We start from the raw sequence: 27489 nt of genomic DNA on the forward strand, positions 1-27489 counted from the left end.
TTGTTTTTTTAAGAACTTAAGTCAAGCTTCTGTGTTAAATAGGTGTGGCACCATGGCATGTGCATAGAATACCCCCCACTTTTACGCCAATTCAAATATACTCGGTGTACAGTGCGTATGCGGTGCGTCGAGCAACACGTATTCAGTAAAGATCGGTCATGCGGCATTGTGCTCCCACACATACTACGTTTGTAGCGCGCTAGCGGTCTGCGTCTTTTGTGTGATTCGGATAACAATGGGCATTTCCGATTTATGATTAAGTATTTAAACAGCGTTTTCATCATTGTGATCCGCTGTTTTATGTTTAGTGCATGATTGGTTCACATATACATATATATACATACATACATACATACATACATAACAGCATCCACTGTAAACTTCCATGGTATATCCAATCCAGATAAAAAACATGACTTTTAAGTGTAAAACAACTATCTTTTTAGGACTTTTTAGGACACGATAGCTGTAAAAAAACATAGGCTACTTTTTAAATTATATTTTATATGTAGTTTTGTTGTAAGGATGGTACTTCTAGTAAGCATCAAGTGTTTTGAAGTTATATTAGCCTATAGCCTATTAAAATAGCTTTAAAATAACTTTCCATCCATTCCAGTGGCCGATATATAATTTCTGCATTTCTATGTCAATTAATGTTCATTTTGAGAATGATATGTGTGCTATCATTTAAAACAGCAAAAATAGACTTGATGTGTAAACGATCGCTGCACAATCGTCTTTCGTGTACATTTAATGCTTCAAACAGACGGAAGCGGGAACGGCATAGAGCGCATTGTTGTAGCGGCGACTCAAAATGCAGAGATTAGCACTGATTAATAAAGGTAGTATATTTACACGGCATGCCTCAGAAACAAGATAGTGACGATGCCAGCTCTTCCCAACGTCGGATTTGGACCAGGAGGGAATTTGTTCCGGACATGCCAAGTTCCAAACAAATACGATTGCACGCGTGTACACACACACACAGGCGCGCCACGCACACAAACCAGTGTGGGGGATTGATCACGTAAAAAGCATTTATTGCTGTTACGCGCCTCTTTTTAATTGTTTTCAGTTGGCAGAAAGCGTTTTGCGTGCTGCTTATGCGCACCGGGCGTCTTTAGTAGTGTTAACTGTCTTCTTCAGGTAAAGCGCGTAGATAAAATGTTGCCGGTATGGGCCTGTGAGCGCGTGGTTTTGCTTTGCAGAGTCAGCTCGTCTTTCTCTTGGTCTATTTGTGCAGCAACAGGCAGAAAACAGAAGCACATTCAACCGACCGAACAAAACGTCGTTTCCAAAACTCTGTCACTGTTACAGACTGCCTCTTCATATGAAAATGGATGTAGTTTGTCTGAAAATATTTGCATAGTTGCACAGAAGGACATTTATGCTGCATAATTCACTAAAAGTTACATTGGAGAACTATTTCCTAAGCAGAAAATATGTAAATGAGAACGTCTTTTTGCATTTTGTTGTATAAAAATGCAGCACTTTATGTAACAGTTAAGACAGTAAACAAAAGTACGACTAGATGATACCATGCATGAATATGATGAATAACATATGAAGAGTTGATTAGCAAAAAATGACTTGTACACAATGTTTTTATTGTGCATTCAAATTGAAATCAATGAAACTGCAGTTGGGTTCTTTTTATTAGGTGATAATATATAACTACAGCTAACTAACACAATAAAAACATGATTAAAATTTTTTTGACGGAGTTATGTTTTTCCAAATAAACTCTTCATATGGAGTTTATTTGTTTTTTTTAATTTATTTAAGTTTTAAATGTTTATTAAAAGCAAGTCTTATAATAATAATTGTACCGGACCTTTGAAGTTGACAAGAATTCAGATTCGGACCTTTGAATATAAACTTTGAGAACCCCTGATATACGCTAATAGTACGTGGAGGTAAGGGCACTATTTACGGTCCACACCTGCATTTTAAAGTGAAAGTGAAGAACGGTGTCAACACTATAGCAATGTGTACTTTTTAGAGGAGTAGGCCTACACTTTTACCGCAGTACTTATGTGATTGTTTAAGAGTCTGTAAGAAGAATAGACACATACTGTGCTTAAGGGCGTTTGAATTGCTGTATGTGCAATTGAAACCCGTCTGTTTAGTGCGTCTCTAGCAGCTAAAATAGTAATAATAACGTTTGATGTTATTTTTATGAATAACCTTGCTATACATTGTAATCTGGTGAATGCCACTTTGGTGAATCATAGTCTCAATGTCCTGAAAATCTGTTCATTGTTCCATTGTCCGCCTAATGTGAATACATACATGCAAACTGCATTGCCTAGACTATTATTATATATTTTTGTGTTCTATTCTACAAAAGTGTCATGTTAATGTGTAATTCTTGTAAAATAGTAGGCCTATATTGTTAATTGCTCAGTTTCATTCTTATAAAATCATTTAACATATCAATCTTTTAATGAGTGGATTCTTGCGTGTGGTTAGGTGGGTGGATGGGGGGACACCTCTGGAGCCGTTGCCCAGAGGCACCATGAGGTCTTAATACGCCTATGCAGACAGGCATAACACCAATATCACTGCCCCAGGTTTTCACTGTTGATTCATATGTGGTTATTTGGCTTGGATACCATCATATGATTTTAATAATACTGCATAGTGATAAGTCATATTGTTTAGACCAAAGCAATTGTCAGTAGCGCATTCGTTTTCTCATCCAACCACATACAGTGGCAAGAGAATGTCTGTACAAATATATTCATAAAACCATGAAATTCCAAAATGTTCACATACTTTTTCCCCCACTTGTTTGATATACTTTATATCTCAAACAGTCAGGAACGCGTCCATGATGACCTTTTTATATTTAGCAAACGCTGCATAATAATTATAGAAATGTATATACATTTATATTATTCAGGAATCGGGACAAATCCCCACTAATCCTAATGTTTCTATAATCAGCTGTCACGAGGAGTTCAGGCAAAATGATTGGCAACAAGTTTTCAAAGCTATTAATACATTTAATATTCAGTAAGCTGTAACTTTTCACAAGAACTGTACATTTTTAGATTTACAATTATTGTACACAGGGTTCGGGCCGGTTCCGAGCTCGATTCCCGCCCCGCGCATGGCAAGCAAGCATACACTCGCTACTCCTGCTACCATCATTATTATCGGCATAGGCGAACTCGTGGATTTTGTAAAATTCATCATTTCATTTATCGTGGTAAAAACATTTGCTACAACATAAAGAACACATTTGAATAAAGACACTCAAGTCATTTAAGCAATTCATTGTAAACGTGAATAAAGAGATGACAATTTGACATTTTATTTCACTCAAAAAACATTTACTTATTTTTAAATATTGTTTATTTGCTTTAGTAATATAGTTTGATTTAACATACAATTTACATGGTTTCTTGTACAAACACAATTGCAAGGAGTAATACTGACATAAATAGGACGACTCTTTGACATAACTTGATCCATTTGTGTTGTTACAACATAATTCACTTTGACGATAATAAGTGCATTTCAGGTTCACAATATATAGAATTTATAATGGTTCATATTTAAATGAATATACCTGTTTGAAGGATGTGTTCCGAGTGATCCTGGTTCATGGAAAACCATCACCTTGAGACAGAGAGTTTGGAACTAAATTAAATAGGGCGCCTCAAATGAGTTGAGCAAATGAGAGTTATCCCCATTAATTTGATTTTATAATGTGTACAGAGGCTTAATAAAGGCGCAGCCAAGAATATTGTGTGTTTAACCATGTTTGATTTTCATCAAACAAGCCATTATGTCTGTGCATATGCATTTGTATACGTGTGTGTTCAGCCAGTGTGTATTGGTTGGTCATCTCTGTTCCTGTCTGTTTGTTTCTCAGATAACGTTTACCTCCGAGCAGGTAAGCAGAGCTTCCTTGTTTTTCTCTGTTGTCATCTCTTTGGCCAAGGGCGTAGGTTTGGTTTTAACATTGGTAGAGACATTGTGAGTCAATATACAGATGCGCTGTCTACACCGTAAAAATGTCTGTATATAGCTGAATGAATAAGTTATTTTCCATTTCCTTTCGAACACGGAGAAAAAAGAATACAGTGATTTTAAAAGTGCTTTAAGCGTTGCTTTTAGGGATAGTTGAAGAAAAAAATACTTTCATTATGAAAATAAAAAATCTTTCATCCTTTCATGATTCTCACCCTCATGCCATTCAAAACCTGTATGACTTTTTCTTCTGCAGAACACAAAAGAAGATATTTTAAAGAATGTTGGTAACCAAACAATACTGGCCCTCATTGACTTCCACTGTATGGACACAAAACCACTTCTCAAAATGTGTTTTGTCTTTCACAAAAGAAAGAGTCATATACAATGGAGGTTTTGAATGACTTAAGGGTGAATAAATGATGACAGAATTTCTATATTTTGATGAATTATCCCTTCGAATGATTATTTAGGAGATCAAACGAAATTGCATACAAATGGTTTTATTTTCACTTTTACGAAGAGTCAAGTACAGTTTGTCTATGAGTTCGTTTTTCTAGGCATAAGCATTCAACTAAATCTAAATGAAGTTGTTATTGAATAAGGGCTAGTTGGTCGCTGATGTTGTTGTGATGTTTTTAATTAACATAATTTTGATATTTCATTGATACGTTTTTCTTTATAACTTTGGTAATAGGGTAGAATGGTTGATTTTCATACGGTAAACACATGCATTACAATGTGTAGATTTTTTTTTATTTTTTTACATTACAACAGATAGTTTTTAAGGTTTTAATGTAAAGATACTTTGAAGATTACTTTCAAGGTGTTTTAATTATCTGGCTATTAAAATGTGCTTCTTGTTAAAAGTAGACATTTTACTACTCAATATACTACTACATTGTATTTTAAAATGATGTAAATCAATGAGGATGTTGTATAATTATAATTATTGGATACTGTCAAGAAACACAACCCTCCGAAGCCAAACGCAATTTTAAGGGGTAATACAGACACTTGAAACTAGCTGAATCTGTTTTTCATGCTAGGCTAATTATAGTTTATCTAAAGTTTATAGAGAGATTACCTTACCTTACCTTAGTTCACATAAGGTGAAAGTGCTTTAATAAAAAGGAAAGGGTCGCCAATTTAAATCCTATTTTCGGGAATTAACATCTTGGTTTCATTACCCCTACTGTGATAACTAGATATATTGTTAGAGATTATTTCGTTATCTTTTTATTCTAAACATGTCCCTACTGTCTATACCCAAATCTACGCCCATGTCTCACACGCATGCCTGCTCTCTGTCTCTTTAGTTTGGGTCTTTTCATTTTGCACAACGCTTTATTCCTTTTTTGACACTTTTCATTGCCATTTTAATTTTCTCTTTCCTCTTCACGTCCTTCCTTGTTCCTTACTGCTTGTTTACTCAGCTCTGCCTGTTAGATAACGTACTGTATGTAGTATGGAAGACAGACTGTGAGAAAGAGGCATGCAAGTTAATGGTAGAGCAACGTGAGTGATTCTAAGAGTATTTGCATGCATTTGTGTAGCTGAGACGCAGAGGTAAAGGCCTCTCGGGAGGTCATATGCAAAGCTGCTTAGCTCGGAATACTTCGCAAGGTGCAAGCACACGTATGCACATGTTTCACATACTATAGCATGCATGTTACACATACTTTTGTCTTGTGGAGAAACAACTGCAGAAGTTGATATGGGACGATTCAGCATCAGTCCTATTTTGCTAATTTAATAAAGGAATATTTAGCAGAAATCACAAATTTTGTCATCATTCCCACTCTGGTGTTGATGCAATCCTGTATAACTTTCTACTTTTTTTGATGAACACAAAATATTTTTTTTTTTAAGAATATGTGAGACGGACTCGTTTTATAATCAAATAGCCTAAAACTAATGAAATAAGTGGTCCATGTGACTTGTTTGCTAAAATGAGTCTTTTTTTTATAATAGACTGAAATGTAAAGCTACAGCCCCACCACAGCTTGACGTAACTACAAAGATCAATATTTGTTATAAAGTATAATATTTTATTACACAGCGCTCTAGAATATTGTTTGGCCAATAGTAGTAATACAGATGCTGTAAATCATTTTGACAGGCACAGTTTAATGTTAAACAAAAAATAATTATAAATATGTCCTTTAATAACACATATGACATTGTTTTCTTCTGGCATTGTTCCTGGAATTTGAAGGTTGTGTCTTACCTTAAAACTGAAAGTAAATGGGTTTTCCTCGCGGAAGGTTTTCATTTGTTAAAAATGAGCTAATAACTATATTTCAATCAATATTTCCTGTTCAATTACTTTCAAAATCTTGAAAAATCACCTTTTGTCTTTCAAAACCATATGATTTACTTTCCTCCATGGAGAATATGAGGGTGAGTAAATAGTGGTAGAACTTTTTTTGGGGGATATACTGTTCCTTTAATGCAGAATTTCCACATCAGGCACGTTGCAACTGGCAGTTAAAGAATTACATTTGGAAAAAATGGCACTCCCATACTATTGTTTGGTGACTTCGCCCATATAAGATCTCACATTGTTGTGTCTGTTGATGGCCCCGTTTCAGCAATTAAGCAGTAATCGAGGTGTGGACACTATTTTAATACTGTAGCATTTTTTTGGTTTCGGTACCAGTCAAATTTTACTGACTGCATCCGTGGCAGATTATCTTGTAACCCCTCATTCTCACTCTGGTAATAGATTTTGTTAAAAAAAAAAACTTATGTTTACAGTAGGGATGTCCCCAATCACATCTGAGTCATTCTTATTGTGACCAAGTCCCGATCCGATACTACTGCAATAGTGCACACAAAATGAAAATTGTGTCATCATTTAGATTGTTTCAAACTTGTATACATTTCTTTGTTCAACTGAACAAACAGGAAGAAATTTGGAAAGAATGTCAGATCTCACCCACCATTTACTGCCATAGTAGGGAACATAAATACCATGGGAGTCAATGGGGGTGAGAGTTGACATTGTGCCAGATGTCTTCCAAACTGCTTTCTCTCTTAATTTTTGGGTGAATTATCCCTTTCATAAAATCAATCTTTTGATTCAAATGAAAAGGTGTGCCATGTATTAAGAAAAAATAATGAATTATTCCAACTTGTTCCCTTCAGTTATCATAATTTCATTTTTTTTTAAAAAGACACAAAATATACTTTTTTATGACTTAATTCACTTTATTTAACTTAATTCAGAATTATTCTTAAAGTTATAGTTCACCATAATTGACTCACCCTCAACTTGTTTCAAACCTACACATTTCATTGTGCTGTTGAATACAAAAGAAGAGATTTTAAGAATGTGTGAATCTACACAGTTCAGGGGCAAATTTTTTTGTGTTTTCATCTGAACAACAACATTTATGAAGGCTTAAAACAACTTGAGGATGAGTAAATGATGACAGAATTTTCATTTTGGGGTGAACTATCCCTTTAAAGTGCTTTTATTGCAGCTGGACAGTACTTTTTATCCTCATGAGGCAAAAAAAACAGAGCTTCATTCAGTAATGCAGAAATAATAAGCAAATTGTAATTAATAAAATATAAGTCGCATTGAGTTCTTAAATTTTTGCAAAGCACTTAGCTTACCAGTTATGGGCACACAAGAGATACCTGTGTGAAAAGCTAAAATCCAGGCAAATGCAAAATGGGGCTATAAAACTAAAATATTAAATTGGCTTAATTCTTCATTCATTCATTTATTGACTTATTTATTTAGTCAGTATTTACTAGCTACATTTTAGTGTTTTTTACTTAACTATTTATACTGGAAAATATTGGATATATACTGTATATGGAAGTTAATAGTAAATACTTTAGTTACTGTATATACATTTTTCCATATACAACTGCAAGTGATTCGAAATAGTGCTTATTTTTGCGCCAATCTCTGTTTCTAACATATTTATTTAAAAGTAGTGCTTTTATTAAAGGGACATTTCACCCAAAAATGAAAATTCTGTCATCAGTTTCTCACCCTCAGGTTGTTTCAAACCTGTATACATTTTTTGTTTCTTCTGCTGAACACAAATGAAGATATTAGGAGGAATGTCAGTACCCGAAGAGATTTCATCCCCCATTTACTGCCATTGTAGGGGAAAAAATTAAAGAGAGAAACATGGGGGAGCAATGTTGTTTGGTTACTTACATTCTTCAAAATATCTTCCTTTGTGTTCAGCAGAACAAAGAAACCTATACAGATTTGGAAATGATGTAAATGATGACAGAATTTTTGGGTAATCTATCCATTTAAGTGGAAAAGTGCCCCAATTCCCTGGGACATAGATTCGATTTCATGGTGACTTTACGTCATTACAATCTGTTTTACAAACTAAGGAATAAACAAAAGTCAAAATTATTTAATGTGATTACTGACAATAGACCACAGAAGTCAATATAACGATAAACTTTAAATCCAGATCATTTCTTCAAGCATGAATCTTTGAAAAGATAAATCATCTTTTTGACAAATGTTGATCTTAAGAAATTGTGGCTATTGCATTTTTTTGAAATCCTTTCAAAATAAGATGATATTCAAACTACCAATTTTCTTGACTTAATTAAATTATTTATTTATCAAGGTTAAAGTTTTACAGCCTTTATACACATGAAAGTAGCTGCTAAACACACACACACAGAAAGAGGGGGGCACATCAATTCCCAAGGTTAATCGCATAAATATGTGTTACATTTTATTGTCATGAGCTAATGTGATGAAATTATCCAGTTCCACTGAAGAGTGTCGAACACACAAGCTGGGCAGAGTGCTTAGACGCTGGGGGGTTGTTGTCATGGCAACGGCCGCGGACTCCCGTTCGAGCGCTACTTAAGCGATTAGCGTACACACTCGTGCAGTGGAGATTACACGCTGGGACACAGCAGCGTTCTGCCAAAAGCACTCATTCACTCGCACAATCAAACTCAACTTTTTATTATCAGAGCTATTTGAGCTGAATTTCATTAGTCATTTTCACCCTGTATTTTCCCATTCGCCCTGAATTTCAAGCAATGATGTTTGATGATGAATTCTGGTGATGCATTTTATAATGGTATCATCTATATAGAGAGAGTTAATATAATATTGTGTTCATGATACAATTGTGCGGTTAGACAAATTGTGAATATATTATATCCGTGTTGTGGTAAATCCAGTTTGATTCTCAAATTCTATGCAAGGTCATTATTTCCGATGTCCAAATTATTGTCTGCATTGTTTGTTTTTAAATCAAGACAAACTCTAAAAATCATACATTATTTTTTTGTATAATACAAAACACATTATTACAGTTTGGAACTAAATGATGCATCCATAATTGTATGCTTCAATGCAAGTTATTATACAGCTTAAATCCAAATATGCACTACTGTTTTTATCACTTTAAATTGGAAATATCTCGATTTCTCCAGAGTAATTTTGAATTATCTCCTGAATAATCTGAATAATCTATGTATCATAATACAATAACAATAACAATGTATCTTTTTTACCCGCTCAATTTGTCCTAAAGAATTTTCACATTCTCACTTATAATAGAAGTAGAGCTATCAAAAGATTAATCCCGATTAATCGCATCCAGAATAAAAGTTTGTGTTTACATAATATATATCTGTGTGCTGTGCATAATAATTTTGTATTTATTAACACATACAGATCCATGCGTATATTTAAGAAAAATCTAAAAATTATTAAACATTTATATAAAATTTCAATTGTTGGTAAATATAAATAACTACATGTAAATATTTCCTAAATTTGTATGCATGTGTACGTGTTTATATTTATAAAAACATAATTAATATGCACAGTACATAGACATATATTATGTAAATACAAACCTTTATTCTGGATGCGATTAATCGCGATTAATCTTTTGACAGCCCTAAATAGAAGTTTAGGTGGTTTGCAGAGCCTGAAAATACAAACCGCAGAAATATCCTTGAGTTAACTTGATTAAGCAATGACCTTTTTGATGTTAAAAATAGTGTCCTGGATGTACTAGTGCTTGGCAGGCAAACAGAAAAGGGTGTTATCTACTTCACTAAGACGGGACAGGTCTTTTCTACTGTACGAGCGAGTCAGCATGTTGCAACACTCTTCCATTAAGACGCAGCATTTTGTTCCCTTTCCTCTCTGAAATAATTGGTTGGATTACACGAGCAGGAGAAGCCTTTAAATCTGGCCCCGTTGTTTACACAAGAGTTGTTGGAAGATATGCAAATCCCCTTTTGCATAATGAATATTTGCATAGAGACTACCTTATGTGGAAAGCAGGGAACGCAAAATGGGTGATGCATCTCATTGAGTTGGTCTAAATTTTGCATTCATTTATTTGATGAGAACGAATGCTTGCAGTCAAAAGTAGCAGAAGGAAAAAGTGACAAGGAATTTTAAGAAAGCTCATTTTAAAACCTTTCCACTGTTTGTTTCCACTACAGTTATTTCCATGGGAAAGAAAAACAAACCTTATCTACTTGTCATCATTTTTTTGAGTGAGTGAGTGAGTGAGTGAGCGAACGCATGAACAATTTAATTTTCTAACCTAACAAAGTTGGAAATAGTCTCAAATATCCATAACTCAAACATTCTTTATTTTATTCTTAAAAAGCTTTACATTTTTTATTTTACAGAATATAAAAAAGTATCTAATTTATAGTTCCCATATGTCCTAAACATTTTGATTGTTGCACTTGATACTTTACCGAGGAGAAAGGAAAAAACATTAAGATATATTAAAGGGATACTTCAGCCAAAAATGAAAATTCTGTTATCATTAAGTCCCTTGAGTTATTCCAAATCTGAATAAATGTCTTTGTTCTGAGGACCACATTTCATTTATTTGGAAGAATGCTTACAACCAAACAGATCTTGCCCCCCATTGACTCCCAAAGTAGGAAAAATTGCATTAGCATTTTTATGTTCTGTTGAACACATTTTGAAGTATGTAGGAAAGCAAACAGTTCTTACTACCATTGTATTTTTTCCTACTATGGTAGTCAATGGGGGGCAAAATCTTTCTGTTATAAGGATTCTTCCAAATATCTTTCTCTGTGTTCAACAAAACAAAGACATTTATACAGTTTTGGAACAACTAGAGAGCGAATAATTCATGACAGAATTGTCATTCTTGGGTGAAGTATCCCTTTAATATATCTTCAAGTACAGTACAACTATCAAAATGTTTTGGGCATTTAGGAAATATAAATATTTTTTTCATTTTTGAATGATGTATCCCTTTATTAACTGTTGTTATGGTGGCTGTTATAGCTTAAAACTCTTTAACCAATTTATAATGTGTAAACCAATGTGTAAATGTGAATAACCAGACTGAGCATGGTTAATTTAAAAATAGCTGGTATATGCCGTCTGGGAAAACCGTCAGGAATATCAAAAAATATGTTAAAAGTGTCCCGGTGGGCAGCTGCTCATTACATCTCCAGAACGTGATGGCAAAACATGCCAGGAGTGATCAAAATTTCAGACACTATATACCCATAAGAAACAACTGAAAACTTACTTCACTACTACTATTTGTTTTCCTCTCTTCAGGGTAAGGTTTGCTAGTGCTCTTAGAACTCCTGACAATGCTCTCGTTCTTTAAGTGTGCCTAGCATCATTTTCATTACATTCATTTATATGGTTTTATACGGTCTTTTTATCGATTTCAACACTAGAAAATGTTTCAGTTATTAAATTGTTAATAGAGTAATGTCTTTTACCACAGTAAAGTGCTTTTATTTTCATGGCCTATCTTTAAACCGGTTTTTCTCCAAATTCCGCTCAGCCGACCTCACTTTTGTTCCATGAGGTATGAACGAAATAAAAACCGATTTGGAAAGGGCAGCTTTCATATGGTATTAAAACCTGGAATATGTCAGATTTCACCATGTGTTGGGGTTTCCCAGTTCGCATCACATAGTTGTGTCTGACGTGCCTATAGGTGAAAATGATTCGTTGCAGTTACTTTCAAGTCAATAAATGTAAATGTGGATTGGAAAAGGTTTGTTGGTGTGGCTTTCGTGTAAGGAACCGATTAAAGCAAGAGAACCTTAATTCTGTAAATATTTACTCACGATCATGTTGCTCGGAAGGTGTTATTAAGTAAAACCAAAGTGGACTTTATTGAAGAATGTCACAGTTTATACAGGACATTTGTCAACCTGAGGATTAAAACAAATCTATATTGAAGGCACGGTTCCCCTTAAAATGAAAATTATTGTCAAATTGTTCCGAACCTGCATAAAATTCTTTGTTCTGTTAAAAACGGAAAATATTATGAAGAATATGGGTAACTAAACAGTTCTGGGGCACCATTGACTTTTCCCTGCTGTGTAAGTTAATAGTGCCCCAGAACTGTTTAGAGACAAACATTCTTCTAAATATCTTTTTTGTATGTTCAGCGGAACTACAATATTTGCTCAGGTTTGGAACAACTAGGGGGCGAGTTAACAATGACAGAATTTGAACTATTTTTAAGCACACTATATGTACACTTCAGAGGAGAAAAAGGCTTTTAGTGCATAATGGCTTCAGAAGTAAACTAGTCAAAAAAATAAAATACTTTATTTTTAGGAGTTTTTTTATAAATAGAAGTCTATAGAACGCCCCTTTCTATACTCCTAAAGTGTATAGAAAGTCCTTCCCCATTTGCAATAAACCCCCAGAAGTTTAGAACAATGATAATATGATAAGCATAAAATGTGTAAAATGTTCCTGTCTTGTTGTATTTTAGGCTTTTACAGAAAGGAAAATCCAATAATCTGCCCTGCCCCCAGTCTCAGTCTATCTGCCTCTGTATTTCTCTCTCTCCGTGTCATTGTTTACCAGAATCTTCCGTCAGGGCAGAGATCACACCCTCGTGAGTGGTGTCATGTGTTATTGAGTGAAACAGTTGTGACGTAACAGGGGCAGAGACAGAGGATTTCAAGCTAACAGTTAACAACTGCAGTAAGCATCTATAAGAACTTCAGCAACCTGAATTCTGCTGATGCAAATAAACAGTTTGTGCTAGCGATGCACAATCTGTCGTGATTAATGCTCTTCTCCTAAACGCAACACTCTGAAGGTTTTATGTACAACTTAACAGAAACATATTGACATTTTTGACTGTGCCTTTCCATTTTATTCATCTGGAGAGCACTTTTATAATATGATCTTGGAAGATTTCAATCCGATTTGACTGCAGACTTTAGAAACGTGGCAAGAGTCCGAGACCTTGTTGAGATCTCTTCTGAAACATGAACAGAGACATCTGAGATTACAGAAGTATTCTTCGCAGAGAGGTATAGATTCAGCAATTGAATATTTGATACTTTCTCTCTTCAATCTTACTTATATCTACCAGATATCAAAGAGAGATTTCATATGATACAAGTAATATGAAGACATTTTCTGTATTCATTTGACCTCTTTTTCAAATGTTGCACTGCATTGACACTGTAGCATTAACGGAAATGTCCGTAATATAAACTGATCCTGGCAGGAAATTACATTTTCATTATATGATTACTTTGTAGGGCTGAAAGATATATCAAAGATATCAAAGCATCACTAATGTACATATTTCATCATGCACGTCGCAAGAATGAAGTGATGAAGTGGTTTTAATCCTTAAAAAAGTTATAAAATGTAAAAGTTTATGTGGACGCAGGTAGCAGAGAAACTGGCGAGAAAGAGAATATAATGTTTTCTATCCCCAGGGAGAATGTTTTAGAAATATGTATTGGTTATGTTAATTTCTGGTTTTAAATATCTTCAAACCTCTTATCTCCTTATTTCCCGATTTGTATTTTTTTGCCATTAATCATCATTATTAGTCATCCTTAGTTAGATATTTGCAAAACCCAATGACAAACAAATTAAAAGATTTAAGAAGTGCTTGTCAACTTTGACACAGTATTTGATCATTTCCTGAAAAACAGTGAATTTGGACATCTGAGGTTTTGGAAGGTTAGCAGCAATATATTTGAATAGAATTTAAATATATTTTACAGCAAACACGTACAGCAGTATTGTATCGCTTAATGCATATCCAATTTTTCAGGATGTGATTGCATTGCACCAAATCACAATTTTCTTCAATAACATGCAGTTGTAACGATTGTTTGGACACTGAAATGCAGAAAATGACTTTGCGCTTTTGAAAGTTTGCATTTGTAATGCACAGATGAAAACATATGCGGCTGACACCATGGGCAGGAAGTAGTATAGGCAGGATGTGTGAGCAAAGAAGAGAATTAAGCACCATATGCATACAACGGTTAAATTAGCAGGCGGTAGCATGTGTTTATGGACATTTTTAACGCATGTGCATGTGTTGTTCTGCATTCAAAAATGTTTCCCTGCCACACGCACACACACACACACGTGTACTGTCAACTGTTTGCCTGATACGTACTCCTAAAGAAACCTTATGTATTTGTTTGAGACACATGTGGAATGGGTCTGAAATTCTTTACGTTTGATTTTTTCTCTCTCTCTTTCTCTCTCTCTCTCAGCTATTAAAGAGAAGTATAATGATTGGGCAGAGTTTCTTGTCAAAGAGCTCACAGGTTCACGGACAGCACCAGCCAACCTGCTTGAAGGGGTGAGATTGAGATTTTAGTTTATTTAGTAATTCTGTTGCTGCCTTTACGCTAATGATTGCATTTAAAATATGTGATGTGCGCACACCACAATGTTATCATAACGAGTGGGATTTTCTTCATATTCTGGCTAGTTTATTTCAGTATCATCAAATATTTTTTATTGAAAATAAGATAAGCGAATTACAGATAACATCTGTGCCATCAAATATTTCTTATTTGCAACATAAACTCATATTTTACGCAGACATTATATAAGTCGGCCACACATTTAATAAATACACTTAATTTGTTTGTTTTATCTGCATTTTAATGCTATGCAAATATTTTAAATTGATAAAAAATGAGACCATAAATATCGGCGGCAAATACATTGGTGCATCTTGTTTATACACATTTGTTGTAGTGTTGATAAAGTATAGCAAAGTCTGTTTTAGGTGTAGTGAAAAATTCGGTTCCCGTGTGAATTGTGTCCACTTAGGACCCAATTTAGTAGATAGATGCTATGCCTGATCACAAAGTTGTTATCTCGATATGTAGTTGTATGGCTAACGGAAGCTGCGTTAGCTTCTAGAGAGTTAAATACGCTGGTTAAAATAAAAGCATTAAAATGACATGTTAAATTTAAGTTGAGAAAAATTTAACCCAAACTTCTTGAACTCGCACACCGTTTTAATTTTAACTTTTCATCTGTTACAGTTAGAAATGTTAAACATTTTGATTTAATGAATTAAAATTGAAATAATTTTACTCTTTTGCTGTCATTTTCAGCCATTAAGAGGTAAAAACACAGTGGATCTGATCACGGTGGGTAGCATTTTAGAGTTGCGTGATGCCTTGGAACCCAGTGTGCACTGGGCTGTTCAGGTCCAGCGTAACGTTGGCGGACGCTTGTGCCTCAGTTATGTCGGACTGAATGACTCCGTCTACTACATCTGGATGTTCTACCTTGACACCAGACTCCGCCCCCTGGGCTGGGCCAAAGAGAATAATCTGTCAATGGAGCCACCCACAGGTGAGTTTATTGGATATATATCAATTATTTCATGGTTGAAACAAGGTTTTTGAAAGATTTTTCTTTAACTTGACATCTACTGGTACAGTTCAAAAACATACAGCAGTTCTTTTAAAGTCCTCCATTCCTTCTTTCCCTCAGCTGCCTTTCTGACAAAAGTCCTCTTAAAAGGATAGTTCACTCAAAGATAATAAATCTGTCATCATCTTGAAAAAAAAACTCCATGCAGCCTCCAACTTCCACATCTGAACTGTCATCAGTCTGAATCTACATTTCCCTAAAGGAAACTGAAAAAAACATACAAACATGTTTTTGTTAATTCACCATTCAAAACAGGACACACATTTGTATAATATGAAACATTAACTGAACCAGAAATGTGGGCTAAAGAAACGTTACCAATTTACTTGAATCATGTCATGTCAGCAGGTTTTTATATATATTTATCATACAGTACATGTCCTGACATTTCTTCTATCAAAGACATCCCGACAAAGCTGAAGCTTATGTACTGGCAAAACATTTCTTTTGGTTTTCATTTTGCTTTACTATATATCATTTCAGCTTATACGGAATTCTAAGAAGATAGCATCAGTGTGTGTGTGTGAACTAATGTGGAGTTCTGTAGTACTTTAGAAACAGATTTTAATCAAAGTCTGATATTTGATATACAAAATCTGTAAGACAGCAGCAATAGTTGGTTTTTCGGTAGAATTTCGTCTTTAAATTTGTAAAAAAAAAAAAAACACTAAAGCAATACACTGTATATATGCAGCAAATGAATGTAAAGACCGGAATAGTGACATGTCACGTCTTACTATAGATGGATGAATGTGTACATGTTTGAATAAATAGGTGGTTATATGAGCTGATGAATGTGTCTTTCTTTATCTTTCAGATCTATGTGGATTAAGAAGCAGAGCAGAATGGACTGAAGCTTTAGAAGCTGCCACAGCTGAAGCCATAAAGAGTCCACTTCCACTTGAAGTCTTCAAGGTGTGTGTGTTTTAACAGTCCTTCAGGACATCCTAACACATGTCTGCACAATTACAACCTTAAAGGAATAGTTCACCCCAAAATGAAAATTCTCTCATAATTTACTTAGCCGCCCCCATTGCATCCCATCTAAAATCTCTTTGGTTCTTGCGTGTCTATTGACAAAACATGCATATGACAACTAGTCATTATACTTAAAGGGGTAATATGGGACGAATACGTTTTTTTCATTTTTATTATTAAAATTATGACTAAATATCGTCGTCAACGAACCTTTATCACGTGGCGAATAGGAGACGCAACGTAAATACTGGACATGTGACAATGACTATAATTAAATGTATCATGCAATATTGTTGACGAATAAAAACGAGACTAAATGTGGTTTACAAAATAAAAACTATGCTAAAATGTTTCTTTTTTTTTTCGTTGACCAAAACGAGATGAGATGAAATGTTATAACGTTATTTCCTCTGATGCTTTAACCTAGATGGGAAGTGGAATCCTGTTATTTAAATGTCATCTGGCTGTTTTGCCTGTTTGAATGAATTATGTTCACAGTTTAACATACAACACGAGTGATGGTCGTGGATTTATCAGCGTCTGCACTGTATGAGGATATGAACAAATGAACTTCATCTCCAGAGTTGCTCTGAGAGTTTATTTTACAAGCGATTACTGTTTGCTGAAGCTATCGGCAAACACATAAATTCAAGCGTCTTCCCAAAGACCCGTCGAAATAAATGTCCCGTTAAATTGAACACTCAGACAAAAAATACTTTAGTGAACTGGGCAATTCCAGAGTTATGGACGTGACATTTTGCGTTATGGACGTGACATAAAAATGCTCTGAGAATGAATTGGTTACAATTATATTGAACAATCTGTTTTATATTTTACAGAAACCTGGTTGATAGAGTCTAAACATCAAAAAATGTCAGTCTATGAAATAAAATTATATTTGAAAAAAGGGAAATCAACATGCGTTATGGATGTGACAAAAAAAGGATGCTGTTTTTTGGTCTCCTTGTAGTAAATTGATGAACACTCTACTCTACTATATACTATAGTAAAGTACAAAAACACGATAGTATCTAAGAATTTTACTGCAGTTTACTATAGTTAATACAAAAACATGCACGGTATGTGGAAAATACAGCGTTTTTTAACCTTAAATCGTGTGTTTACATTACATCTAAAACAAATGTACTGTATATATTAAGTAATATTCATTATAGCCGTGTCATATTAACCCATAAGATTTGAAGCTATAGAGCAGCGAATAGATGGGAACTACGTCAGCATTGTTTAACAAGCATCGCAGAATAAATCAACAATATTTCTGGTAATTTTGAGATATTAAAATGTAACAAATTCTCATAGTTACCCTTGTGTTTTTCCACAGAGTTTTGATGTTAAAAAATATATACAAGAATTTTTTTTTAAAACCTTTGACCAATAGTGTATAATTGTTTGTGTTCAGATTGAAGAAGAAATGTATATACAACTTACTATATAAGAGATGAGAGAATATTTATTTTTGGCTCAAGCATTCCTTTAATACAAATCTGTGTACAGGTTACACAGGGTATGTTGTAGACAGTAAGATTACTGTATCTCACTATAAAAACAAGAAAATGTTAAGGAGGTCAACTGAAAGTCCTTTTGATAGTAATGATATTAATACCACTGTATGTGTTTCAGGATCATCTTGATTTACACACACACTCCTTCAAGACAGGAATGAAGCTTGAAATGGTGTCAACAACAGAACCTTTTCACATCTGCCCTGTCTCTATAACTAAAGTAAGCTTTGAGACACACACACACACATTCACACACTAAATGAGGGGTTATTATGTTAGGAGTTATAATTACAAGTCATCTACCCTGCCATCAAGCTTTCTGTCCGTCTCACATTATTTCTCTCTGTCCTGCAGGTTTATAATGAATACTACTTTGAGATCACATTGGCTGACCTCACTGCTGAAGCCACACCCCCTTCTGTGGTATGCCATGCTGATTCACCAGGCATCCTGCCAGTTCAGTGGTGTATGAAGAATGGCGTTGTCCTGGAGAGGCCGCATGGTGGGTTTTCACTTTGATTCTGGTGCGGTGTTAATGGCATCGTAAAACTATTAAATTCATATTCATTTCAATGCTCTACACTATTTTTTGGTTTAACGTGCTTGGTATGAAAAAACAAATACATTTGCAAGAGCATTTTAGGCTCATGTAGCTCAACTGGTGGAGCAAAGGATAGCAATGCAAATACCAAACATACATAAACCTAATGCATGCCTCGAATGCACCGCAAGTTGCTTTGAATAAAAGTATCTGCCAAATGCAAATGCATCAACGTAAATGAGTAGACTGTCCTCCTTTATAGCCTTTATACTATATTGTATGAAACTCTTGCAAAGACCCTCCACTACCTTTGTTGTTTACAGTGTTGTTTTAATGAGCATCTATATTTATTATTTAAACTGAAAATATAGAAAACATGTACAGAAAATTAAAATAATCCAAAAAAAGGGATTCTTAAGGCAATAGTCAGTTTTTATCAGAGTGACCTCCCTTGGCATTAAGCACATCTTACACTTTTGGGGAGACATGGTTATTTTTTCTTTCTTTTTATAAAGAGAGTAAGAAATAATCACTTCGTATGTGTGTTTTTAATTCTTCACCTTGTCATTTTTACGACTTTCAGGTTTGGAGTCACAAGACTTTGACTGGGCCGACTACCTCAAACACACAGGCACAGAAGCGGCTCCAGATGTTTGTTTCCCAAATGTAAGACAATTTCTGATGCAATGCCCCATGTTCCAATAATCTAAGTTGGCTTTCTGGATTTCCCCTTATTTTGATAATACCTTAAACTGTGGTCTAAATGGCAATACATGCTGTTGTTGGACTTTACGTCATCCAACAGCACTGTGAAGATCTGACAGCATGGCAATACACATGAAAACTGATAATTGAGGTTATCCCATAAAAAATACTTTTTCTAAATACATGTACAAATATTACTGTTGTATTGCTTCAACGTGATTATGAACTTATTTTCTTTGCAGTATTTGAGGTCTGAAAAAATATAGAGCATCTTTTATGTCATTTTGACCTGTTTCTCCAGTTTTATTTTCTTCAAATAAATGCAAAAAAAACATTTCTATTTGAAATTTAGGAGAAATATTGTTAGTAGTTTACAGATTTACAGAATATTTTACCTAAATACATACATGTAAATAGTACATTTTAAAATCAAAATCAAAATTTTTGTTTTTCTGAGCCAAAAATGTATATGATACATTTTTCCCTGATTTACAGAAGACACTCACTAAAATGTCATCCAGTTTAACAATCTTGTCATGCATATTTACAACAAAAATCTATTTATGATATATTAAAAGACTAATTACCTTCAACCAAATGCTAATTAGCTGCATTTGTTTTTTTCAATTTGCCACCATCCTAGGATTTGCCTATTTTCCAAAAACTCTTATTTACTCATTTAAAGCACAATAAAATGAAATATGCACACAATATATATTTTTAAATGTAAAAGTCAGAATAAGCATGTTAATTGAATTTGTACATAAATATCGTGTTACACTGAATGACAATGTAAAATTATTTCAACCAAATTTTGTGTAGACATTTAACTATGGACCTAAAATCATTTTTGGTAAATTTCTTTTAATGGGGACATCGTAACGTTTTTGATCCATATATATATAATCAGTTGTACTTTAAATTTCACTATTAATATTCAATATTACATAAGGTACTGTGGGCTAGTTTGTTTGTCGTAATCCCTTTGTCATTTTTTCAACTTTTTTGTTTTTTTCTGTGCATCTCTCACACAATCTTGTTTATTAACATAGACTATGTGGTCTATCGTTTCGTGTATTTATGCATTTAGACTGACCTCTTTTTTGTTTTTGTGTGATCAGGCATTTCACAGCAAAGGCTTTTGTAAGGAAATGTGGCTTGAAGCTGTGAATCCACTTCAGCGTTCCGAAATCTGCGTCGCTCGTATCACTCAGGTCAAAGGTCGACTTCTTTGGCTAAGACTGGAAGGTAGGAATGAATAGAGCATGTACTGTATGTTTCTCCTTGTCTTGTTTACTATGAGACCAACTTTACAGCTCGTGAGCATCTTCTTGACCTGGTCTCTTGTCTGTCTATAGGTCTGACCAAGCCAATACCAGACTGTATAGTGGATGTTGACAGTATGGACATCTTTCCTGTGGGCTGGTGTGAAGCTAACAGTTACCCGCTAATACCTTTATTAAAGCCAGTCTGTGAGTGTAACAGACTAATTTCTTTCACTATTTACAACACGTGCTTTCACGTGTGTTTTATTTTTTTTACTTTTGTAATTCCTGGGTTTGTATTCGGTTTTTCAGGTCGACCTCAGAAGAAGATCGCTGTTGTTCAGCCTGAGAAACAGTGAGTAAACTGGGAACGTTTCACTCAATATTTCTGTTTTTATGTCATGTGAAGCAGTAAAATCGTTCTCTCAAATGGGTCGCTGCTAATTTCATCATTAATACATGACTAATAGCGTCAGTCATTGGATCAGTCAATAAAGGCTTATTTCCTAAATGATCTAATCTAAATTGTATTTTTCTTGTCTGCTTTGCTGTCTGAAACATTTTTTCACTTTTTAGGGAAGTGAATATAGGGAATGCAATATTAAAAAGACTGTAGTGTCATGCATATCATTTTGTTTTAACAAGCACTCAAAAACAATCCATTTGTTTCTACATATTTGTCTTACAAAGCATATTTGTCGATTTATCAGTCTATAAGTTTATTTATAAGACAAATGATATAATACATATGATGTTTTTAAAGGTTGAATAGGTTGACCCCCTCACAGCCTCCTGATGCCCCTCCTAACATGTGCTCGTCCATGGACACAGGTTTTAAACATTAATTGTTTCTGTATGAATCTAATATTTTAATCTGAGCTTGTTTTTTAGTAGTGATGTTAAAAAAATGGTACAAATTTTAGGTGAACAATGTTTTAACAAATGGAATAGTGTTAATCTCTTATATGTGCCTGTTCTCTGCAGGTTTGGTAAATGGCAAGTACTGCTGTTCTCAGCTGTTTGTGAATCATCGCTGTTTTTCTGGCCCGTATCTTAATAAGGGTCGAATTGCTGAGTTACCACAAGCCGTGGGTCCTGGAAAGTGCGCTGTAGTTCTCAAAGAGGTACAGTCTACTCATTTACACATGTGCGTCTGGATCAAGATGTTTTGGTGGGCTCTCTATCTGCTGGGCCAAATGAATAATCTATGGACCACTTCGGAAAACGTCAACAATGCTGGTCCCGAAGAACTCCCGGTTTCGTTTTTTTAACACTACACAAACGTTTGAACAGAGTATAACCATAATTCATAGTTTAATATGTACAATTTAAAAAATAAAATGGAAACCAGAAGTGCTTCTGGACCAGTGTTTACATCTTGTGAAGTGGTCTATAGTTTAGAGGACTTAAGTGTGCCCCCTTGTGACAGGGCCACGGGCAGTGTTTTATATATTTGCTCTAGCTGTATCTAAAAATACAGCCGTGGAAAACATGGAGACCATTTCAATTTTTTTTCTAGTTTACTATTTAAAAGTATGTGTTTAGGTAAAATGATCATTTTTGTTTAATTCTGTGAACCACTAACAAAACTTCTCCCAATTTTCAAATAAAAATATTGGGTAACACTTTCCATGAAGCATGCATGTATAATGCAATATAAAGAGTTATTAAGGGGTAAAATGCATTATAATTCTTCATAATGTGTGTTGTAATGCATTACATGTAGTTGTAAAGAATTATTTTATAAGACATCACAATGCATTAAAAGGTGCATTACAATGCTTTAAAACTACTTTTATAATGCATTATACATACATGCTTCAAGGAAAGTGTTGTTTCTTTTTGTATTTATTTGCAGAAAATTAAAACTGCAGTATTTAAGGTCTGAAAAAACACAGCGCGTTGTTTTTGTTCATTTGACCTGTTTCTCTAAAGAAAACAAGATAATATTACCCTTTAAGCAACACAGCAGTATTATTTGAACAAAACATTTTTTTTATATGTTTTCATGCGTCTTGTCATGGTGTCAGTCTTTCACATTGCTGTTGGTTGATTTTATGTCACTCCTGAGGTTTGTGTTGAAATTCAACAGATGCTGGGCTGGAATGGCCCTAATACATATAGCAATGCTGGTGAAATTAAATTGGAATGGTCTCTTAACGTTCTTCTGCGCCTGTATGCGTGTTTGAATCTTTCACAATCATAGTGTTTTATATTCATAGTGATGAAATCTTCTTACAGATTCTCACAATGTTAATAAACTCGGCGTATAAGCCTGGCCGTGTGCTCAGAGAACTACAGGTGGTTGAAGATCCACAATGGAACTGTCAAGAGGAAACTCTAAAAGCAAAGTATGAACACACACACACCTACAATTTCAAATGGTCTTAGCTTTGTTTATATTATGCTCTGTTATTTGAGGGAATAATGAGTGTCTTATTTGTAAATTCAGTTTGCATTCTGTTTGATCTTATTCACATTTATTTCTCAGTCACTTAAATAGTAAACTTAAAGGAACTTTGAGTAAAATTGCTGACAATACTGTATATTCATTAGTATAATATTGGGAACAAAGCTGTTATTTATATTGTTAACAGTATTGTTTTAAAACCAGGTTGGAATGATAAACAACACACAATTGGACTAAATCTGTAATGTTGCAGAACATTTTGAATGTAAATGATCAGATAATTAGTATTTGTTATGATAAATAATTCACAGAGAACAACATAGACTGCTCATCTCTGAAGGCCAGATATTACATCAGTAAGGAAATAATTGTGTTAGATGTTGCAAAGGTTACAAACATTGTCACTATTGGCAGGGGATAGAATATCTTGTACTTTGATGCCAAACGCATACATGTATCCAATACATCCAGCCTTTACAACACTGCTGTAGTGTTTCGGCTGGCTTGTATCAAACACTGAATCATGCCGAATCATTCTAGACTGTGAAATAACATTACCCAACACTTCACTGGCTACCTGACTCTTACACAATTGATCACAAAAGATCAGCAAGCAATATCATGTTTTCTTATCTCCTTAGCAATAAGATAAATAGTGTCCAATACAAGAAAAGTTTGCATTTAGAGTCTATTACATAAATAAAACATTACATCCTTTGTGGTCTCAAGATATAAAGGGAAGAGTTATCGGTCCACCATGAGGATCGTTCGCACAATGGAGCAGGTGGCGGAGTTTTGCCGTCGAGTATGTGAGAGACTGCAGTGCTGTCCGAACCTCTTCGGCCCAACGCTCGTTTCCGACAAGTGCCCTGAAAACTGCTCAAGTCAAACAAAAACCAAATACAGTGAGTATTTTATTGTGGTCCGAAGAAACGATCGTTCTGAATTGCCATCATGTTATTTTCCTTGTACAACACACACATACAAATGAGCATACTTAGAGCCCTTGATAGCGGTCAACATTCTGGTTATTTTTATGTTTTGTCTAATGTAGCTTATTACAAAAAGAGGAAAGTCGGCCGCCCAAGTTTGGGTGAGATTGCACAAGATGGTGACATGACCAAACCAGCACGCCGAAGAAAGAAACGGAAAGCCATCTTTGTCCAGAAGAAACGCCGCACTTCTATTGTAGGATACCAGAACACAGAGTCACCTCAGGTCTGCCAAACTGCACAAACCCAGACCAAAACACATAAACAAACATTAGGAAACCTCAAATTAAGTGTTAATTTAATCTTAATTTAATGTTCATATTGTTCATTTGTATCGGAAAGCATGACTAATGTTGGAATCAAAATGATCACCAACCAACCAATAAAATGTTGCTTTTTAGGATAGCGATTATTACTATGACGATGAGGACTTTGAAGAGTCGGGTAGTGAGGAAAGTTCCAATTCACCACATGAGGAAACCCCTGCCCACATGTTCAAAGAGGCCCCAAGAAGAGGAAGACCCCCACGACGTGTTGCTCTTCAGCGCCGGGCGACCCATCCTGGGCCAGAACCCTCAGATAAGACTACTTCTCGGAGAACCACGCGCTCGGTTTCCTACATCCAGAACCAGACAACCAAACACACACATACAGAGGTAACACGCACATACGCTCGGACATATAAAAATTTCAGCATTTGTGACAGGTATGCCATCAGTGATGCCAAATATCTCTAGTACATAATGGTAGATTTTTTTGACTATACTTGAATCACTCTCCCCATCTTTCATTTACAGTGCAATACATGCATAAAATGACAATATAACAAATATGCCTCAACATTACATTAGAAAGAATTAGTTTGTTTGCTTGCCTTAAGTATTTTGATGTAAGTGTAGGTATTAATATTGTTTTTGTGCATTTGTAGACAGAGTGTGTGAAAGACAATGATGATCGTCTGGTATTGGAGAGAAACCCTTTGGAATGGAGTGTATCTGATGTGGTTGATTTTATCGCATCTACTGACTGCGCCTCCCTTGCAAAGATATTCCAAGAGCAGGTACACATACACATCATATGCAAACATATGCACAGTTTTTGTTAGATTTTAGGGCCTCTGTCAATTTGTAAAGTGATAAATACTAAAATTACACTTTTATGAATATGTTTTGAAACGCACTACTTTATAGATATCCTAGGCAAACATAGGCCTATTTATGCAAAACTCATCGTGATTATACGCACTATCCAGTTTGCTTTATTTTGGTGCGGAATGCTCGGTTTTTATGATCCTAATGGAGAAATTACAAATAAATGGGCTGTGAACACTCTAAAATGTAGAAAATGGCTTGAAACGTAACTATTATGTTACATTTAACATGACAACATCAATAAACACAATTTAAGCAACATGTTGCAAAAACATTAAAACAAACACACTACATGTATTATCGTCATGTGGTTAGCAGTTCTGTTTGACTTGCTGTAACGCATTTGACTGATCAACCCTGTTGAAAAAGGCAGCATGTGCTTGGTTACGCATGTTTTGATGCTTGTTTGTTAACTGTCACCCGTTCCGTATACGGGACACCTAAGTTTGCATCAAAATTGTGAATGTAATTTCTAAACGAATCATAACACACTATATACCATTGGAAAGGTATAGGATTAAAAAAAAAAAAGTTTTAATAATTTATGTAGGGAGAGTACTTGATTCTTTTTTTATAAAGAGTGTGCTTAGATTTTTATTTATCCTTTTGGGACCAATTTTTTTAAGGTATATTTTAATCAAAGAAAAAAACACTTGCCTTTCATTTTTGTGTGTGTGATGTTTTTTTCAGCAATAATCAGCTACAATTTTTTTTCAAACGAGACCAACCGTAAGTCTGTATTCCAAAGAATTAGTTCCAACATGCGTTTTCATGTGGTTGCTCAAAAAGGGCTCCGACAGTTAACAGCACAAACCACCATCAAAACATACCAAACCAGCATATGCTGTTTTTTTAACAGGGAATGCTTCTCCCACTCCAAGCAAACAACAAGAAGCAAAACCAGAATATTATCAAACATTTATGCTAACAGCATACTTTTCTCTCCTCAAGGACATTGATGGACAAGCTTTGCTGCTGCTGACCCTTCCTACAGTTCAAGAATGTATGGATCTTAAGCTCGGACCAGCCATAAAACTCTGCCATCAGATCGAACGAGTCAAAGTGGCCTTCTACTCCCAATACGCTAACTAAGCTAACCCTGCTAGCCTACCCGATAGCCTTTGCCTCAACGAACGCAAAGAAACAGAAACCTATGTATTGTTCTCAGGGGTTTAAAATCTTATTCCATCCATTAGGAAACCTCAGGTTGGCTACAAGTGCATTTTGCAGGAATTGTTAACCAAGTCAACAATTTTTTATGTTATCTGCCTTTGATATACCATTTAAAACTGGAAAGTGTCGTATTTATAGAGGTTTCAAGAGAAAAATCTTCTAGAACAAAGACAATATCTACAGTAGGAAATGGGATCATTTTAAATAAAAGACATTTCAAATGTGAAACACCTCCAACTTTCCCCATCAGGACCAAATTATATTTCATGATAAATAATATGTGAAGTATTGACCTAAGAAGTAAGCTAATATATTTGCAATATTTATTTTGCTCCTATAAACTATTTTTCTAACATTTAATTGTAACACCTGAAAAATCTACTTTGTAGAGATAAATTTAGGCATCAAATTTAATAGGTTAAAAGGTAGGATTTCCTTATTATCAGGATGGAAAATTTTGATGTAGGCATGTTCTGTGAGTGAATGTAGGCTGCATTTGTATATGTGCACGTGTTTGTGTGCATGCATCTGTACACACACGTATATAACTCATTGTACACATAAATCAGATATAAGTACTGTATATGCCTGATCATTTTTCTTATCTGAACACTTGATTTGTTTCTTTTGGAAATACAAGGGCAAGTGGATTATTCAAAGAGTGGCCTTTTGTAATGGCCTAATATATATTTTATGTAAATATAATCTATGCAAAATTGAATGTTTTATATGCTTATTTTGTTGTTAATGATTTTCACAGTGATATATTTTTTACTTCTCTTCTTTAAGACACTTCGCTTAATCACTTAACTAGTACAACTGCAAGTAAAACACTGTCTACAGTACAATTATTGCAATGTCTAAAGTCTTCTTTTGTGATTTACTGTTTTCTACATAAAGTCCTCCTGCATAATTTAGTCTGTGAAAATCTTAATATTTTCAATATTGGCCCAGTAAAGCCATGTCAACGATGTATATTAGTGCAATTTATGACTGAAATCAAACTTTGATGCTCCTAAACTCATCATTAGATCATGAGTCTGGATTTCACAAACAA

General features: G+C 34.6%; 1 protein-coding gene across 2 annotated transcripts in view; it reads left to right on the forward strand.

The window, feature by feature from the left end:
• Positions 1–27283, forward strand: part of sfmbt2 (Scm like with four mbt domains 2) — a 39701-nt gene extending 12418 nt beyond the window's left edge. The window contains exons 4-21 of one of the 2 annotated variants that reach the window (XM_056747842.1): positions 3884–3904; positions 14512–14600; positions 15370–15613; positions 16512–16609; positions 18314–18415; positions 18550–18697; positions 19320–19402; positions 20563–20689; positions 20800–20913; positions 21019–21061; positions 21470–21537; positions 21691–21830; positions 22948–23057; positions 23846–24021; positions 24171–24334; positions 24510–24764; positions 25037–25168; positions 26211–27283. In XM_056747842.1, coding sequence (XP_056603820.1) covers positions 3884–3904; positions 14512–14600; positions 15370–15613; positions 16512–16609; positions 18314–18415; positions 18550–18697; positions 19320–19402; positions 20563–20689; positions 20800–20913; positions 21019–21061; positions 21470–21537; positions 21691–21830; positions 22948–23057; positions 23846–24021; positions 24171–24334; positions 24510–24764; positions 25037–25168; positions 26211–26351 — 2255 coding nt within the window. In that variant the 3' untranslated portion in view covers positions 26352–27283. The remainder of the gene's footprint in view (positions 1–3883; positions 3905–14511; positions 14601–15369; positions 15614–16511; positions 16610–18313; positions 18416–18549; positions 18698–19319; positions 19403–20562; positions 20690–20799; positions 20914–21018; positions 21062–21469; positions 21538–21690; positions 21831–22947; positions 23058–23845; positions 24022–24170; positions 24335–24509; positions 24765–25036; positions 25169–26210) is intronic. The other variant, XM_056747843.1, reaches the window with a different exon arrangement.
• Positions 27284–27489: the final 206 nt, after the last annotated feature.

The sequence above is a fragment of the Triplophysa dalaica genome, chromosome 5 (genome assembly GCF_015846415.1).
Source record: "Triplophysa dalaica isolate WHDGS20190420 chromosome 5, ASM1584641v1, whole genome shotgun sequence".
In the NCBI taxonomy this organism is placed as follows: domain Eukaryota; kingdom Metazoa; phylum Chordata; class Actinopteri; order Cypriniformes; family Nemacheilidae; genus Triplophysa; species Triplophysa dalaica.